This window comes from Triturus cristatus, chromosome 2_2 (genome assembly GCF_964204655.1).
Source record: "Triturus cristatus chromosome 2_2, aTriCri1.1, whole genome shotgun sequence".
Classification (NCBI taxonomy): domain Eukaryota; kingdom Metazoa; phylum Chordata; class Amphibia; order Caudata; family Salamandridae; genus Triturus; species Triturus cristatus.
The window spans coordinates 497,602,767-497,623,322 of record NC_140582.1 but is presented as its reverse complement, the minus strand read 5'-3'; the positions used below and the strand labels follow the sequence as shown (position 1 = coordinate 497,623,322).

Genomic DNA, 20,556 nt, shown 5'->3' with positions numbered 1-20,556 from the left:
CTGATTCTTCAAAAACATATTTCACTTTTCCAAACTATGTAGAGAAACTGTGTCACCCATAGTATAAGGTTGCTATAAGCATTACCCTCTAGATGTCAGTTCAGTAGCATATACTCGATTTGGCCAATTGATCTTTTGTATTCAATTCACTTGATATTTTTTATAACAAGGGGTGTAGAGGTTTGTATAGAAATGTTATACATGTTGTTAGACCTGGCATCCTTGGTGTGGTTTTCTCCCTAACGGTTTGCCTTCAATCCTCCTGTTTTGCTGACTTTGTTTTTGCTGACTTTAGAGCTCTGAGCACTTTACCACTGCTAACCAGTGTGAACGTGCTTGTACTCTCTCCTTAAAACATGGTAGAATTGGCTTATACCCAGCTGGCATATTTAATTTACTTTTAAGTCCCTAGTAAAGTGGCACAATGTGTACCCAGGGCTTGTAAATTAAATGCTACTAGTGGGCCTGCACCATTGATTGTGCCACTCACTTAAGCAGCCCTTTAAACATGTCTCATGTATGGCATTGCAGCCTGTTTGTGCAAACGCCTTGCTTTTTGATACACATAAGTCATCCCTAAGGCAGGCCCTGATCAGCCCAGAGAGCAGGGTGCAGTGTATTTAAAAAAGTGGGACGAGTACTCTTTTAGTTTTACTTGTTCTGGTATGGAAAAACTCTAATATTCGTTTTTCTCTACTGCAAAGGCTACATTTCCCATATGTTAACATTTGAGTTACCTTATTACATCTAATAAGTGATCATTTCTAAAAGGAAGTAGGTGGCTAGTTCATGTTTAGTGTCTTTGGAATTACAGTGAAAAATACTCTCTTATGGCGATATCGGATTTTAAATAACATTTTTGAAAATGGCACTTTTAGAAAGTTGGCATTTCCCTGCCTTAGCCATTTAGTACCTCCAGCCTGTCTCTGGGTTACATGACTGGTGTATTCCTCCAAGACATCCACACACAATGGAGAGATTAGGTGTGTCTGGATGGACCATCACTGGCAGGATGGGAGGGCATACCTGGGCACAGCCCTACTTACACTTGAATAGGCTGTGTCCTGCCTCCACACAAAGGGCTGCATACTCCCTGTAGTTAGTCTGGAGCCAGGACAAGGAAGGCAGGATGCCTTGGGATTTCAAGGGGAAACCTCTAGAACCGTTTCCCACTTCAAGATACAAATATTGGACCCCAGACACCAAGTCCTCAGCACACTTCTGGACATGTGGATTCTCTGTCACGAAGAAGGGCTGCTGTGCTCCTGAAAGGACTGCCACTCTGCTGATCTGCTGCTCTTTATGACTGCTGCCATGCTATGCTGACTTACTGCCCTCTTGCCTGGTTGAGAAATATGGAACCTGCATCTGTGGAACCCACAGACTGACTTCAACAGCTAGTTGGCTGGCCTCCTGACTAGAGCTTCAGGGACAGAAGGCTCCAGCCACTTTAACCCCAGCACCTGGACTCAGCCATATGTGAGTCCTACCCTTCCAAGAGGTGCCACCCCTTGGAAGTGGGCCTAAAGGTGCTCTGCCAGTTCATCAGTGGATCCAGCACAACCAATGCATTTCCTCTGCTGTGCGGAGCAATCCCGAACAGAACTGACTCTGCTGTGAGGGTTCTCCCAGTGCAAGGACTCTGCAGCAACCATTCAGGCCACATCGGAACTGCCTCTGTGCGAAGCATTACTGATGCAGGCCCTCGCATCTCAAATCTCACATGAATGGCAGCCATTGACGACGATGCAGGTTCTCGCATTACAACCTTTCAGCTCTTTGGAACCGACACATCGCCTCGACCGTGCTCCGCATCCTCGACTCCGGAATTCGCATTGGAAGCCCTCTTTAATGGGATCCTTAATGATGATGCAGGACCTCACTTCGCAACTCTGTAGCTCTTCAAAACCGCCACATCTTCTCGACTGTACGACGTATCCTCTGTGCTGGTCCTTACAACTCTCCATTACCAGAATTTAAGGTACTCTTGTCCAGCCAGTCTAACTGGGTCCCTGTAGCCGTCCCGTGCTCTGACAGTAAGCCTGAACTTATGACTTTGTCCCAGTCCGTCGCGACCAGATATCCACAGTTTGTACTTCTTGGCACTATTTTCATTAAAATCTTTAAACTTGCATATATATGGTTGTACCGATCGAATTTTTGTGTTTTGTGTCTTGTTTTATATATTACAAATTAATTTATTTTACTGAATTGGTTTGGGATTTGTCTTGGGTTGTGTTTTCACTTTAATACTGTTTGAAGGGCAGCATAAAACCTTTACACATTGCCTCAAAGTTAAGACTGACTGTTCTGTGTCAAGCTAGCTGAGGGTTGAGCACAGGTTAATTTGGGGTTTGCCTGTGCCTCACCCTGACAAGGATTGTAGTTGCTGCTTGAGTAGGGTTTCACCCTCCTAAACCATTAACCCAATTTCTCACAGATGCTACAAGGCTCAGAAGCCATTTCATGGAGGTGAGGATCCAGGTGATATGGTCATGCCTTTTAGTGGAAGACAAAAAAACGATCCAATGAATAAAAAAACATTTTCTACTTCTCAGTGGAAGATCTATTAATGGTGCATTTCCGCAATCGATTCATTAAATGACTAGAGTGAGCAGCAAGTGACAGATCAATGACCTAATGTTTATGAACAGTCTTAGCTGAAGTCTCTGCTGAATCAATAGATGGCCAATTGAGAGACCCCTAATATTAGTGTGTAAATAATATTCTGCGATCGCTAACAAAATAGTTGGAAAAGTTAAGACATTTTAAGAACAATGATTAGCATCACACAGTAGCTAAATGTTTTGCCTCTCCAGAAGAAAGCCAGTTTTTAATTGCATTTTCTTACAAAATGAACGTGTGTGTAGCTATGTTTGGATATTGACAAAGGCATGAGGCCTTAATTAAGAGTATGCAGAATAGCTTTGAGTCATAGCCACAGACACTTCACATTCAGCAACACAGTAATTGTGGTTATGTAGTGTTAATCGCTGCTCTGATTCACAAAGCATTTTGCGCCTACGTGTAATTTAGATGTGCAAAAAAGCATTTTGCAAAACTAAATTCCGCATCCTCATTCATTGAATCATTTTAGCGAGGTTTCAATTAAATTACATCCCGCTGATGTTGGGTTATCCAAGTAATGTCCACTCTGTAGGAGATTTGCCATTATGTCCTTGTGATAAATTGTCACCACAAACAATTTTACATATTTTATTATTTTGTAGATTTTATCATGTCCAGAGGAAAAGATTCATTTGACCCCTTTTGCGTAAATATAATTTTATACAATGACTGGTAGCTTTGTATTTTATTCAACAGTTAGCAGATCCTTTTGTATGTTATTCCCTGGTGTAATGTTTATGGTCCTCCCTGAAGAGTAGGAGATTACAACCTGACATATAAAACTGTGTTGGTTTATGAATTTGTGTCACAATGATTTTTACTGTGACAGAGTAATGTTATTTGAAATTTATTTTTTATGTGGGAGGTTTTCTAAATTGTCATAATTTCTGATAATACGTTTTTAGCTTTGTTATTATCTGTATTAACATTATTTGATGTTTATATTTGATGTACGTTATATGCTATAGAATTATAGCCAAATAAAGACTCTTTGATTTGAATCACGACTGGTGGAATTTTGCACTTGTAATGTCCACTAATGAATGAGACAATCTGAAAGCACTGTGGATGGGCTGCGTTAGCTCTTTTAGGGATACATATAAGCAGGCTTGTGAGCATTCCTTGGGGGCACTCAGCAGAAGTAGGTTAACATCCACAAACTTGTAGGTAGTTTTCCACTCTGTAAACAAAAATACGTTTGATCCTGCCAAAGCCAGGCACATGAGCTTTTATAAGGGGAAAACATTAATGGGATATTCTCATACTTAATGAGGATGTACGGGGAAGGATTTTCCCTTTATGGAGAACCTTATCCTTTGGAGGAAACGAGTTAGATATGCTAATGTATATGTGTGTTTAATTTTTCCACCAGGCGCAAGTTCTGCATATGTATGTTTTATTCACCATGCACCGCAGTACATGAGGTTGGCATACATTTCATAAACAATGGCTGGTATTTCTTGTAAATAATTGAAAAGTCACAATTCTGCTTCAAACTCAGAAGTAACATTTATGAGGGTGATTAGAGCTCTGTATAATCAGAGAATTAATTTCGCTTTTGCAAAAAATTGAGTCCCTAATGCGAGAATTGGACTGCTAATATGATTTCTCCTTGTACGGAATATGCATGAATCTATGGCGTTGTCTTTGAAAGAATTTGAGAATATTCGTTTCTCTTTTAGGTTTTGTAAAACGAATTTGTATAAAATTAAGCGTGGACAATAATTCCGTTTGTGACCCTATTTCTCTGCATTGGTCTTTTTCAACAGGTGAGATCTACATTTTAACAAGCAGTAAAAGCATGACACAGTCTCACAGTGGGAAGCTATACAAGATTATTGACCCAAAAAGGTAAATTTTCCTGACCTAGTGCAGAGCACTGTACATATCCCTTTCCTTAAATACGGCAAATTAAGTAGATGTACAGTCGGAGCGTGAAATGTTTCTATGAGTATGGAACACCTGCATTTTATAGTCCGAGTTTACAACTGTGTGCATGCCCCATCATGCAGTGTAGTCAATAATACATGCTACTGTACAGCAATTAGGACTTCTCATTGAGGAGGCTACTGTAAATTGGTAAAACCTTGGTGAGGCCCAGCAGACATAGCACTTTAAAGTTTATGGTGAAACTTTGTCAGCAGTTCACCAATTTTTCCTCACTTCTCAATAATACCGTTTTTATATCTGTTAACAATATTTTCGTTTTTTTTGTCGCCAAGTACGTTGTTTCTGTTCCTTGTGGGCAGCGACGGCCCGTACAGGGCGTGTTACCGGGGCGGTGACGGTGGGGATAAAGACAAAATAAGAATATCTTAAAAGGCGAAAACTGGGAGTAGCATGCGGGCGTTTCCGTGGTGACCCGCGCCACTTTCTTCCCCTCACCCTAAATCTCCGGTCCCCCAGGAGAAGCTTTAAGAAGCAATGAAACTGGCAGGTCACACAAACATTGCTAGAGGACAGGGGGGGGGGCAAGGGGGAAAGGTCAGGAGGAAGCATAGCACGGCGTTCCATACAATAACACCGCACGTCACATTTGCGGCCACGCTAGGCGCGCGCTGGACACGTCACCGTGAAAGGGCCTGACCTGCGGGAGCCTCGCGCGGAGGGATGCCTTGCGTTCCAAATTCGTAGAGGTGCAGCTGGATATAAAGCCTCCAGTGTTCTGCCATCTCCCCATGCAAAGCTGTGAAGTTAAGATAGATGCTTGTCACACGACTCTTTTATTCTTCTCTTGATGGAATAGCGCCTACTGCCTAAGAGATTGAAATAACAGATATTGTGGGATATTTATCTTCTAGGAAAATATTCTTGTGTACAGTACCTGAATGTGTTCATTGATGTGGAGATGTCTGGTTGCCAGCTGATGTTTTTCTAGTAATAACAGATGACTTTAGATAGCTAAAGTCTGTTAGTAGTCTATGGGTGGTCTGGTCCACGCTTGATTTATACGTATTTTTTTGTTTTAAGTTTTTGGACGAAGCATTTACTAAGTGTACGTTCCTAGCACGTAGCACTGCTTCATGTGTTAAGCATGTTGTGCTAATTTAATAAAGATCCTATTCAACAAACCTTGTGGTGATAGCCAGTGTCAAGTGTAGGTACCATGTTAGCCAGACAGATAGACAGACACGCATGCGCACACAAACACACACACACTCTCTTCCTCTCCATCGCTTTCTCTCTCTCTCTCTCTCTCCCAAACCCCACTCACTTTAGGGTTTCTCATTTTCTGGTGTTAGATGTTGAATGGCAACATTTAGCCGAAATGTGTCTGTTTTCTCATTAAAGCATTGCATGTATCACACATATTGATGCTATGATCCTTTGTTTTTTAAGTTTAACTTTTCACGGGTGGTGATTTAGGTCTGGCAAAAGAAAGCATTACATGGTGTTTCCTCATTAAGAGTCAGTCAGAGCTACCATCAGCCTGGGTGTCAATAGCATACCATGCAATTGCAGCGCAGACATCACATCTGAGAGCATTGGACTGAGGCAAAAGGAACAAGCATTGGCAAAGCCAATAGGTTTTGCCTACGCAAGATCTATTGGCTTTGTCGATCCTTGTATTAATATCGCTTTGGAGTATTCAATAGAACAATGAATGCATTGAAATGAACAGTGCATTTTGAGATTTCAATGTTTTTTTTCTAGCAAGGGTTGGTTAAATCAAAAGAGAATGGGAGGAGGAGATAGTGGTTTAAAAGCAGGGGGATTTGTTAAAAACAATGACGGCAGGCAGGGAGTGGTGGATCAACACAACTAACGCATGTCGAAGTAGAGCTCCTGACCTTTCAACTGGGGAACTAGGTTCAAGTCTCAGCGTCCACTCAACAACTTATGTTCCTGGGTATAACACTTAATTTCCCGGTGTGTAATAGAAAAAAAATGAAAGTGTCAATATAATGTAGGTGGTACTCATGTAAAGCATCCCAATCCCTTCATGGACACGAGGGAGGACGCAGGAGGTTTTTGAAACATTTCTTAGAGCTGTAAATAATATGTACCACTGTTACCGACTCTATGCTACTCTGTTTAATAATCTCTAGAAGATGAAAGGCTGAGGATGCCCTGCTGGGACTGGGATTTGGGACCTTAATGTAACCCTATAAGTCAGCAGCTAAGTTCAGCTCACTGAGCCACCCAACAGGTTTTTAAAGCAGTATGCCCTGCACGCTACTCAGTTTACCAATCTCCAGAAAATAGGAAGGCTGAGCAAAGCCCTACTGGGATTGGGATTTGTGACCTTAACTTAACCCTATTAATCAGCACCGAAGTTTAGCTCACTCAGCCTCCTAACAGGTTTTTAAAGCAGTATGCCCTGCATGCTACTCGGTTTGCCAATCTCCAGAAGATGGAAGGCTGAGAATGCCCTTCTGGGATTTATGACCTTAACTTAACCCTATTAGTCAGCAGCGAAGTTCAGCTCACTGAGCCACCCAACTCGTTTTGAAAGCGGGATGCCCTGCATACAGTAGTCACCCAGAGATAGTGCCAGCCTAAAAGGTCTCTCTCTATCTCACCCCAAAGGCCATCACTGCGCTGAAACACTGCGCACAAAAGTGGTCCCCGGTCCCAGAAATTACCAAAGCAGCAGCGTCGCTTTCGCACCGTCACATAACGTGTACAAGCTTTCACATGCATTGATCATACAGAAACAGAGCTGACAGCACCCAGTCAAAGAAATTCACTTTCAGGGGTTTAGCTTCCAGTGGGGGTGTTTGGGGCGTTACACCCCCCTGAGAAATGTATTTTATGTAAAATAGTTGGGTACAGGTGCTTTCAGTTGGGCATGGAGAGGTGTCTGTCAGATTTCACCAGGAATTTTTACACACACAGACAAACATGCGCACACACACTCTTTCCCTTTCTGTTGGAAAATACATTAAAAATGTGGCTTATTTCACAAAATAATGTGTTTTCTCTCACTTAGTACCCCAACCAATCCGCATTCCTCTCCCTTCCCACTGCCCCTTAAGCCCCTCTTGTGCACCCTGCTTTTCGCATAATGTTTTTTAAATTTATGTACCAGTGAGATTGTTTGGAAATCTGCAGTTCACTCGCCAATTCTTACTGACCAAGCTATGCCCCTGTTCACTTACAAAAGACTTTCCCCCCTTCACTGAAGTGTTAACAATAAACATTTAATTAATGAAGGCAGCACCTCGCTGGTCTCCAGACAGAGCAAGGAAGCTTTAAACAGACCCTAAGCACTAGCTCCCCTTCAAAGACCTCTCCCGCACAACCACATTATAACAAAACAAAACAAGAAACAAAACAAACAAGCTAGTGCCGCTTTGCAAACCCAATGTGCATAGTGAATGCATTGTTATGTTTATGGGGAAGCACATGAAATGTATATTCCTGTCTTTCAAATGAAAATATCCACTGGCGTTAGTCTACTTTAAACTCCAGGAAGATGAGCATAACAAAAGGGGAGAGGTGGGGGCTTACCTGAAAAGGAGGGTTAGTTTGGAAGTGTGCTCTATTTTCAACGGCAGTGAGGCACATAAGTTAAAGCAAACATCCAATGAGTGCAGTTAAGAAAGTTCTGTAGCTGACTTTCAACTACAAAATGCAAGCATCTGAAATAAAAGCCAGTTATTGAAAGAACACCAGCCACAACAAGCATAAATGATGTCAAAAACACAAAGCGCACCTATTAACTGGCACTACGATAATATCACACTGGGTGAAGCGGACCTGGGGACTTTTTAACCTGGCAGAGTGTTTTGTGATGGCTAGATGCAGTATTTAATATTTTGACAGCTTTCACTCCCCAGACAGCTGCCACCCCCGTCTGCTGTGAAAAGTTTTACAACAAATCATAAATATTACATACAGAGTTCCTTCCTCAAGTATACCAGTCACTCCTACTCTGTTCAGATGCAGCATTTACAAAGTGTGGAGTTCACTTTAGGACAAACTAAGAAGAGTATTGAAAATAGAGGGATGGGGCAGGACAGAGGATGTGGCGTAACAGCCAGAACTGTCAACCTTGGAGCTGGGGAGCCGGGGTCATCTTGGTGTCAGTTCACAAGCACGCTTGAAATGCGTGCTAACACAACAAGTTTAAATAAAAGACATCAGAGAAAGCAGAAAAAAACTGTCAGAAAGCACGCTTTAAATGTGTGCAGTCATCAGACAAAGCAAATAAACGCTGTGCATCCTTAAGCAAATAAAAGAGGTTCCCATCAAAGCGGGTGGATGAGAATGAGTACTTGGGCCACGGGAGACTGATAGGATACAGACAAGGAGCAACAGGAAATAGAAGGCCTTCAACCAATAGAAATGAGGAAAAGTAAAGTGACAAGCACACAGACCAATAAGAAATGAAGGCAGGATGTAAGCCCTGTTTAAGATATATTAAATGAATTAGATTTTAATAGAGTGCAATCACTGTGCAGGTGATCCAGCGGGTTACCAACCTCAGGTACTCAAACACCATATACTCACCAGGGCCCATAAACACACATTCACTTAGGCAAGTGAATACCACTGGGGGTCAATTTTTATAAATGCCTTTTTATGAGATTAGTTACCTGTCAAATTTGAACTAATCTTTCACTGATCAAAAAGTTCTTTCCTCTGGTCAAAGTACCTATTAGTTGGAACTAGTTGATGGTGAAATGACATAGAATTATATTTTTTATTATTTTTGAACTAACCACAGACTCGGGAAAAGTTTAAATGTTTTATCTAACTAAATTCTTGTGAGCCAAAACCAAGAAATACAGCACGAACTCCGTTTCTCCAAGGAGGAAAAGTCAATTATTTCAATAATCGGTCACCTATATTAGAACGAAGTTTCACAATGACAGTACTCAGAAAAGAGAGGATAGAGAGAGCAGTACAATGACATACTACACAGAAATACATTTACCTAGAATGGTGTGGAAACCAACCCCTTGGCCAAGAAGCTGGAAGGGTCCCCTGGGAAAGAACAGGTGACAAAGACTTCAGGACAGGTTTCAGGACAGGGTAGATGACCTCTTCTTGATTTGACGCCTGCGTCGCACCCCTCTCTGACACTGTCTTCCTCCTCGATTCTTCCACGATCTTCTTCTAATTATTTGCCTTATTTCCCTCCTCGATTCTTCCGCGATGTTCTTCTAATTAATTGGCTTAAATTCTAATTCTGCAAATCGATTCTTCTTCAGCATTTGTTCAGCTCTCGGACAGCATCCCGGTCTCTCAGCATCTCAGCATCACTTCATGTATTCTAACTAACTAAACTACCTCAATTATACCTTTCATTGCTCATGTACCAACCATTAATGTTTCAACTTTATGAAACTCCTAATTCTGATTGGACAGGCAAGGGGGAGATGATCATCACAGCATGCTAAGTTTAATAATTTCTTTGGTTCTTTGTGTAATGTTCCTGCCCCTTAATTCTTAAAACCTGCATTTCACATCTTTATCAATAAAAATGAATACATATAACAGTTGTCTGTTCAATATGCAGGATGCCCAGCAGGTTCCCAGGACATGTAACAATGATGGCCTTGGATAGGTTTCAAAATCGACATCATGGCTTCCCGGCTTGTTATTACTGCGCCTGCGTGAAAGTCATGTGTAGTACAGGCTTCAGTCTCACTCGGAGGCCCAAATACAAACTAATAGAGAGGTAAAAAAAGAAACATTAATTTCAAAATAAAATGATTTCACTGTAAACCACCTATGTCTACTCTAATCCCATTTACTTATAAAGTTCTCCCCGCATTAGCACTTAGTAAACAGCGTGTTTTAGTTTCAGCGAAGCAGATGCTTAGCATGTGAGCTTTCAAGCGTCCATTTTTGCGCAGGTGCAGAAATTTCCCTCCAACCGAAAGAACGTCATTCTACGTAGATGCAGTTGACGCAGCCATTTTAAGTTTCACTCGGGTTACTTGTTAGTAAAACACGTAAGGAAGCTTCATCTCTACTAAAATGTAATGTGGTGCATATTAATTTACAAAATACTTTATTAATACAGTGTTACGAGTTGAGTTATAAATAGAGGATTGCATCCGAGCAAGTCTCTTTTATACGAGTCCTTGCTCCATCAATCCCCTCTCTGATGGCATTTGTGCCATCACAAAATTACCCATCCCCAAATCAGATGCCAAACTTTAACACATCTCAATTCCCTTTCCGATCTTTTAATTTCCTTCTTAATTTTTATATTTTAAATTTTTCATCTTTTTATATAGTTCGCCTTTCATTTCTTCTAACTGAATTTCTTCATACTTTCTTTTCTTTCCCTTTTCATTTACTTCATATCTCTTTCTACAACATTTGAACCATGTCATTATTGCTAAGACTAATATTATTATTCCAAGTATAGGTAGTATTATTTGGCCTACAAAACCTTTGCCTCTAATAGCAAACCAAGTCCCTATTGAGGTAAAACTATCTGTTAATTTCATCCATACACTATCACCTTCCAGTGGTTTCAAATCTTCTTCCAGTTTCAAAATATTTTTAATGTATCCCCCAATTTCTACACTTTTATCTGGAATATAAGTGCAACAATGTTGTGCTTTCAGCATTTTACGGACTCCGCACTCTTTTGCCAATAATATATCAAGAGCAAGTCGATTTTGTAAAACCATTGATCTAATTGCAACCATTTCAGTATTGATCATTAGGAACCCTCCAGCAGGATCAATCGATAGACGATCAACTACTGTGGATAACTGACAAATCTTTAGTGAATTCAGAATTACTCTCACTGAAGGTATCAATGCACTAAATATATCGCCTACTATTTCTGAAAAACTAGCTCTTTTCCTACGGGTTAGTTTGTTTGTGTTTTCATTGCTTCCTGTGATTCTTTTCACATGATAGACTTTAGGGAATACTGTTCCAAAATAGCAACTCCTGTACCATCGTGCAGGCAGCCTAAAATAAGCTTTATTCCCACACACATAATAAACTCCAGGAAATACTGGATCTGTTCCTCCTTTTAGTCCCCATCCTCCAATAACCAAAAAGTTATGTTCACATTCACTGGAACCAATAAATACATTGTTATAGTCAGTTTTTAATCTATGGAGGCAGATCTTCCCTCTCTTTTCAAAATCTAGGGACATCGCAGCATGAGTCTTGCCAGCTGTATATATTTCATCTTTCTCAGCCCACTGAGGAATCTGAGGTTTCTTTTCAGAAGCCTTTCTTTGGAAGTCCTCTCTCCTTTCCTCCACTAAATTCAAAAATATCTTCTCTTCTTCGTGTAATGAACATGTTAAATTGGTTTTGTGTGCTTCTTCTATATCTATTGTTTTCATAGTTAAGAAATATTCACCCATAAACTGTGCATCTTTAGCACTAAGAACTGGATTCGTATTCTTGCGAATAGGAACCTCTGAAAATATCACATCTACATTTGAATAATAATACTGTAATTTTCCTGTTCTATAAAATAGACTAGTTAATATACTACATGAAATACAATATGTTAATGGTAAATGGTGATAGGTGACACCTTCTGCTACTGATGCTGGTAATTTCATACATACATAACAATCACTAATCTCCATGGTGTCTACGTACTGAACTAATAGCTTTGTGAATACATTTAAAGGAGTGTCATTATTTGTCACAGTGTGATATAAATCTATCTCCTCTTGTGCTTCTGATTCCACTCTAATTCCCTTTTTCTATTAGCCACCCTTTCATTAGTATCTGTTATTTTTCTTTTCTGCTACCATCAAATAAGGGATCGCTATAGTTAAAACTAACCAAAATATGAGTACTAAAAATATGCTACATATACATATTCTACAACACTTCTTTATACAATTTTGTTTTGGTCTTCCAGCAACCCTATCATCAACCATTTTAATTTAAGAAGATTTCTCTTCTTTTCTTTGCTTTACTTTGTGAATTTTTATTTATTTGATCTTCAAGGGGGACTCACTTCTCCTTCGTCAATCTGTTCAATAATTATTTCTTCGTCACTTTCTTCATTCAAATCTAGATTCTCAAATTCTTCAAGAATCACATTGGTCCATTCAGGACCTTTGAACTTATTGTTCAAAATTCGCAGTCTTTGACTCCTTCGCCTGGGTTTTCAGTCAATTCCCCAGACTAACTAGAGACTTCATTTACTTGCTCAGGTTCTTCACTTATTGTTTTTAAGTGATACTTTAATCTTCTAACACCACCTGGCCAATTATCACCTTTTCTGACCTTTTTAGCTTGCTCTGCACTTCCACTTTCATTGTCTCTTTCAAGTATTCTTTTATTTTGTTATGTTGTGGCACAATTTGATTATCTTCATCTTCAGAGTCCCTTTCTATCTGTCCTTGTTCAGGGCTTATTGTTGTGACTTCATCTGCCTGAATGTGTTCTTCTTCCTCTATCTGGTCTGGTTGAGTTCTTATTTCAACTTCTTCTTCCTGAATTTGTTCTTCTTTTCCTAACTGGTTCTGCTCAGGTCTTACTGCAATTTAGCTTTGTTGCAGCCTGAATGTGTTCTTCTAGTCCTATCTTTCCCTTCTCAGATCCGTGAATATGTTGGTTCATCTCTGTCTGAGTATATTTCTCTCTCCCTATCTGATCCTGCTCAGGGTCTCCAACAGTTTTATTCTCCCTTTCCTGAGCGTGTTCTTCTACACCTGTCTGATCCTCTCTAGTTTCATGCCTTTCTAATCTGGTCCTGCTTCTTGTTTTATTAATCACCTCAGGTATGTCGACCACTGGTATCCAGCCTTCCTGACTTGTGCTCGGTTGTTCTTGATCAGCTACTTCAGAATCTGTTTTCCTAGATTCATCAGATATACAACCTTCAGCTCCCTCAACTGCTTGTGTCAGTTGTGGTTCCCTTTCACCAGGAGCTGGTACTCTTTTGGTATGACTGGCATGGATCCAGTTAGGCAAATCTGCACATATCACTTCTGTTGTTGTAACCAGTATGACCTGTCGCGGCTCATCCCACCTGGGTGCTAGGCATGACTCTCGGGTGTGATTCTTCACTACCACCCAGTCTCCAGGATTTAGATCATGTGCTTGATCCGGCTGCCTGGCAACTGCGTCTTCTCCAACCTGGTGACAGAACACACTAGGTCAGCCAATCCTTTACAATAATCTAGTACCAGATCATCAGTTATACTCAACATTTTGTGTCCTGGTATGAATGCTAGTCTCATTGCTCTTCCCATGAGAATTTCATGGGGACTCAATCCTGTGTTTCTATCAGGAATGTTTCTGACGCCCATCAGAACAAGTGGTAATCCACCTGGCCAACACAGTGATGTGGATGCACACACCTTTTCCACTCTTGATTTGATTGTGCCATTCATTTGTTCTACCACCCCAGAAGCCTCAGGGCGATATGCACAGTGCAGTTTTTGTTCAATTTTAAATGCTTCACAGATTAACCAAATTATTTCATTGTTAAAGTGAGATCCTCTATCTGATTCCACAGTTACTGGAAAACCAAACCGCGGAATTAGCTCCCTCAACAGCAGTCTGGCAACTGTTATGCTGTCATTTCTTGTAGTAGGGTATGCCTCCACCCACCGTGAGAATAAACAAACTATGAAAAGGACGTATTTCAATCCCCTGCATGGTGGTAATTGGATAAAATCTATTTGCAACCTCACAAATGGTCCTTCTGCCTTCCTAATTCTTCCCCAACTGACCACTGTTTTCCTGCCTGGGTTTATTTGTTGACAAATTAAACATCTCTGGCAAAGACTTTCTGCGACAGCCCTAAATCTCAGATTATACCAATCCTATCTAAAAAGTATGATCATGGCGTCCCTGCCTACGTGTATGTCTCCATGATACATTCGAGCCATTTGAGAGAGTAAACAATTTGGCATTACTGGTCTGCCATCTTGGTAAATCCACACATCATCCTCTGTTCTCCTTTGACACCCTAATTTTATCCACTCCTCCTTTTCACTCACTTCCACCTCATCCTGTAATTGTCTCACTTCATCCCATGTTTCTAGTGCTGAGAGTAGCATAAGTTGGCATTGATTCCACTTGTTTCAATTTTCCTGTTTAGTGCCATTTTATTTCTGGCAGAATACTGGGCAATCTGGTCAGCGTATCGATTACCAGCTACCACATAGTCATTTCCTGACTGATGTGCAGCACACTTGACCACTGCCACTTCTTTTGGCAATTGTATTGCTTCCAACAGTTCTTTCACAAATTTTCAATTTTTAATAGGGGATCCTGAAGAAGTCATGAAATCCCTCTGCATCCAGAGCTGGCAAAAGTCATGCACAACCCCGTAACCATACTGGCTATTCGTGTAAATGGTTACTTTCCAATTTTTCCCAATTTTGCATGCTTTACTTAAAGCTATCAAATCGGCTACTTGTGCAGACTTGACTCCTGGTAAGTAGGATGCTTCGACTATTCCAGCCAATGTGCATACAGCATAAGCGGCACTTAATCTTCCTTCCTCATGTCTAATAAACGAGCCATCTACAAATAGCTCATGTTCACTTTCTTTCAGGGGCTCTTCCTGTATGTCTGGAAGGGGCTTGCTACATAACTCAGTGACATCAAGACAGTCATGCTCAACTTCATCTCTTACTTCTTCCCTACATACATCTGGTAATAAAGTAGCAGGGTTTAGTATAGTACACCTGACCACTGTCACGTTTTCTGCTCCTAAAATGATTCTTTCGTACTTAGTCATCTGACTAGGGGTAAGATACTGTGTTCGTGTTCTAGTCAAAAGAATTTCCAATGAATGTGGAACAAATACTTTTACAGGATGTTCCATCACAATGGACTCACTTTGTTCAAGACTCATACAAGTAGCAGCTACTGCTTTTAAGGAGCCAGGTAATGCTGACACTACAGGGTCCAAGGTAGCAGAAAAGTACGCTACTGGACGTCTAATCGAACCATGTCTTTGGGTTAACACTGAAAGGGCACAATTTTCTCTTTCACAACAGAATAGTGCAAATTATTTTGTATAGTCTGGCATACCTAGAGCTGGAGCTTCATACAAACAATTTCGTAATTTCACATAAGCTTCCATGCTTTCATCATCCCAAACTACTGGGTCCTTTGCCCTTTTCCATGTCATCTGTATTAGTGGTTTAGCTAACAAAGAAAAACCTACAATCCACTGCCTACAATACCCCACTACCCCAAGAAACATTCTGATTTCTCTCTTGCTTTATGGTAACTACTTTTGTTTTATTATCTTTGTTCTTTCAGGGGTCACTTTTCTCACTCCTCTTTCTATTTCGTGTCCCAAATATTTGACTCCAGTTCGACAAAATTGTAATTTCTCTGGAGACACTTTTTGTCCTCCATCAGCCAAATGATTTAACAAGGCAATTGAATCATTAACAGAATCATCTCGCAACTTTGATGCAATGAGCAAGTCGTCGATATATTGGACCAGAACTGGATTTCTGGACATCACTAATGTTCCTAGACACTTTTTCAAAATTTGATTAAAAATTTAAGGACTTTCTGTATATTCTTGAGGAACTCGATTCCATTCTAAAATACAGTCCTCAAACTTAAATGAAAAGAGATACTGGCTGTCTGGGTGTAAAGGAATAGAGAAAAATGCTTGGCATAAATCAATTACAGTAAACCATCCTGCATTCCATGGTATTTGATACAGAATCACTGCTGGATTTGGCACTATTGGGCAACAAGGCACAACAATCTTATTAATCTTTCCTAAATCTTGCACTATCCGGTATTTTCCGCTAGGCTTTTTAATGCCAATTATAGGTGAATTACAAGGACTGCTCATTATTTCCTTTAGAATGCTTTGTTTAATCATTCGATCAATTTCTGTTGCAACACCTGCTTTAACTTCAGGGCTCATTTTGTATTGCCTAGTATTTGGGTAGACTGCACCTTCCTTTACAGTCACCTTTACTGGGTCTACATTTGTCATTAACCCTACTTCCTTTCCAGTGAAATCCCACCCCTCTGGATTCACAGTTGTTTTTAATTCATCTGGTAAATCATCTTTTGTCATTATTGAATACATCTCGTCTACTTCTGTGCCTTGTTTCGCCAGCATTATTTTATAGACACCGTCTTCATCAAGGGTCTGAATCGCAACACCATCCGGTATGCAATAAATTGTGCAGTTCATTTTGCACAACAAGTCTCTTCATAGCAAGTTTACTGGACTAGAGTCGAACACCACACATTTGTGCATTTCTCTGAAATTGCCAATGCGCACCTCCATGGGTTTTGTTATTGGGGTTCTAATCTGTTTGTTTGAAACGCCTACTACTTGGATGGCTTCTCCCGAGAGGGGTATGTTTTGGATGTCTGTTGTTCTCACAGTAGAACGGGTAGTACCAGTGTCCAACAGAAAGGTAATATTTTTTCCTTCAACCTTCCAATCAATATCTGGACCTGACTGATCTACCGGTAAGGATGCGCCAAGTACGCCCTCCTCTTCCTCCCCCCTCAGGCACCGTCATTGATCATCCCCATGGAGGTGACTATTCTGCAAAAGAAACTGTGAAGTCACAGAATTTTTCTTACCACTTTCTCCTGGAAATCCGGTGTCCGCACTGTATCTTGCTCTGTTCACAAAATTTTTCATAGGGGCACGTGGCAACTGACTCTGTTGATTAACAACCTGCTGCGGTTGACTCATTATCACCTCATTCTGCGTCTGTTGATTTAAATTTTGACTTGGGCCATTATTATTCTGAATATTTATTCACTCGTTTTTCCAATGCCCCAATTTTCCACACCTATGACAAGGACATTTCCTCTCTACTCATTCGTCCTCTTGGCTTTCCCCCATTACTATCATTCTGACCCTGTCCTTTCACTTGATCATGATTCTAACTATTTAATTTAAGCTCTTGATGTTCTGCCAATTTCACTTGTGCCCACATCACTTTTTCTTCCAACTTTTCACGTCTATTTTCAATATCATCTCCGCAATACTTGGCATATTTTAGAATCTCATTGATAGATTTTCCCTGCCAGCACAACATGTGTTGTGAATCATTAGAAGCCGCACTGGGATTGGTGAAACCCTGAGTGTTAGCAAGAATCTATTTGGTTGTCAAAAATAGAAGCTGTAATAGTATTGGACAGTGGAGTTGTATGTGGAAATACGATACGACATTAATAGGGAATCGCCCAGACAGTAGGTAGTTAGGATTTGCAAGAGACGAAAATATAAAAAGATCATCACTTACAATGTACGGAGAAAAGAGAAAAATGTCGTTTATGCTGAAAATTAAAAATTACTTCAAGAAAGATAAACCCATTAAGACTAGCGTGGGAATTCTTATCCCACCACCGAAAACACCTGCCTCCTTTATGATGAAAAATAAAATGATATCATTGTATACCACCTATCTCTACTCTAATCCCATTTACTTATAAAGTTCTCCTTGCATTAGCACTTAGTAAACAGTGTGTTTTAGTTTCGGTGAAGCAGATGCTTAGCATGTGAGCTTTCAAGCGTCCATTTTAGATGCATTGCGCAGGTGCAGAAATTTCCCTCCAAGCGAAAGAACGTCATTCTACGTAGATGCAGTTGACGCATGCGCAGTACAGTTTCCTGAGTTAGCACCCATTTTAAGTTTCACTCGGGTTACTTGTTAGTAAAACACGTAAGCAAGCTTCATCTTTACTAAAATGTAATGTGGTGCATATTAATTTACACAATACTTTATTAATACAGTGTTAGAAGTTATATGAGAGGATTGCATCTGAGCAAGTCTCTTTTATACAAGTCCTTTCTCCATCACAGGTGAAACCTAAAAATGGGGCATGCAAAGTGACTGTAACCACTATCACTCAGTGCTGATGCTACCTGTACACTGATGTCATTCCTTGTGCTGTGACCATGCAGCAAGACTTATATTAATGCCTGCATACCCAACCAGAATATGAAGGTCATGAGAGCAGGGCTATGTCCAGAAAATGGCAACTATGTACAAACCCTGCATCTTTGCAGAGGACTGCCACTGCTCCTCCACCATCATGGGAAACCATGTAATTACATCCGAGTTGCAGGGAGAAGGGCGAGTGACACCTGCACCACTAGACTAGCCCCACCTCCTGACTGCTTCAGTCTATCAGTGCATTCATTTTGTGAGGATTTGGGTGTATTACATGATATGACTGTCTGGCCTTATTGTTTAATACATTCGCAAAAACTGTCTTGGATCCAATCAGGCTCGTCTGTAATACTTAAGCTCGACCCTGGGTAGCTGTAGCTTCGTGCAGCAAGGTTTGACAAACAAACTTAGTGGAAAGCATTTAACAGCACCAAACAATGGAACAAGAAAGTCACACAACAAGAAAGAGACAAGACAACAATTTATAAAAATAGAGCATATTTTAATGAATATTTAGAGTCTTTGAACATCAAAATACACCAGAGGGTTCCCGAGATACAGATTTTAGAAGAAATAAATCCAACTGCACACAAGTATTGGTCAATGAAAACTTTGCAAACTTTTGAATAGTTTGAATCAGTTCGACAACTCTAACCCAGCTTGGGTGACCAAATATGACAGGGCGGAGGTCTAAGAGTCTAATAGGGTTACTTTGAACAGACACCTAGCCACCAGAGCCTTTTCCAGTCAAGTTCAATCTTTTAAGAAACAACTATAATAGATGACAATGGAGTAGTCCTGATGCGGGGGATGCAGGCAGAAAAGTTGCTCAATGATGCTCCTGGAGCTGTGCAGTCGATGGAGGTGGAGTGTGGTTGATTCCTCAGTCCACAGGTGGGTTGAGGTGACTTTGACCATGGAGCTTGGGGTCCCACAACGCCATGTCTGAGACAGAAAAAGTCCTGTTGCAGCGGGGCTTCAAATCTTGGGACACAACGATCACAGTGAATATCCTTGGTGGGGGCTAATGTCCCTCTTGGGCAAAGAATCCTCTCTCAGATAACGCTCCTGGGTACGGCAGACAGAGGTGCGGCTTTTGGCTATCTCAAATTTGTCTCTTGGCATTCCCGGCAACGGCCAGTGGCGATCCCTCAGGAGTGGCTACTGCTTTCTTGGTTTGGGATTAATCATCTTTGATGTCGCTGGTGCTGTTCCAGGGGGCCAGCCAACTGACCCTTGGAGTCAATGCTCAATCTGGGGCTTGCGATCTACTTTTCCCCGAGCCAGGAGCCATGGGCACACTCCAAACTCGCTAGCCCAAAGCGCAGCTGGTGCAGTCCTTCCGATGGTGCAGCTTCAAAGGCACAAGGACACTCCTCTCATGGTCCTCTCTCCACATCCATGGAGGGGTTCCAGGGTGCCCATTATATCCTGGGAAAGTGCCCTGAGGGGACAATGTGGTCACTAGCCAATGGGCTAGTAGGGCCCCTCCTCTTTGGTGACAAAGTTCCAGTGATTTGTGGCATTTGGCAATCCCAGAGTGCAGTGAACTTGCCACTCTCAAGAGGCCTGAACTGTTCCTCAACCAGAGGTATGGCTACCTAAGGGCTATATGCCCACGAGAAAAACTGTTTGGGGATGGGTCTTCCCTCTCTGGCCTTTTCTCCAATTTGTCTACAGGAACAAAAGGCAGCCTGCTCGGGTGTGTTGTCACAGGCAGACCTTCAAAGGTGGCTTCCCCTTTGAAGCTCGCCTTTTGAGCTAACACCCCTTGCAGTCTTCCTGGGAGAGGAGGTCACACCTCAATCTGCGACAACTGCCTTTGTTCTTGAGCCTGGGAATTGTTCACACGTCTCCCCAGGCGAGCAAAAAGCTGTCTGCGTGTCAGGGCCTTTGTGAGGCCACTGTACTAACTGGGGCACAGAGTGGCAGCTTTCTAAGAGTTGCTTAGCTTTAAAAATGAAATAAATCTCGACTTGGGCATCCAATTGGATTTAATGCCACAATTAATTTGGTATCTGCTTAACAATTTACTGCTGCTTGCCATAGGGCTCTATAGGCCTTCCTTGGGGGAGTCTTACATATATGGATAAGGAAAGGGTGGCTTTGCCATTAGATTTAATGG

At 41.2% G+C, this 20,556-nt stretch overlaps 1 protein-coding gene across 3 annotated transcripts in view; it reads left to right on the top strand.

Annotated features, from left to right (window-relative positions):
- The window catches only part of HHIP (hedgehog interacting protein), a 253,770-nt gene that overhangs the window by 194,314 nt on the left and 38,900 nt on the right, over positions 1-20,556 (top strand). For all 3 annotated transcript variants that reach the window (XM_085641613.1, XM_085641614.1, XM_085641612.1), the window contains exon 11: positions 4,398-4,479. In XM_085641613.1, the coding sequence (XP_085497739.1) occupies positions 4,398-4,479 (82 nt within the window). The remainder of the gene's footprint in view (positions 1-4,397; positions 4,480-20,556) is intronic.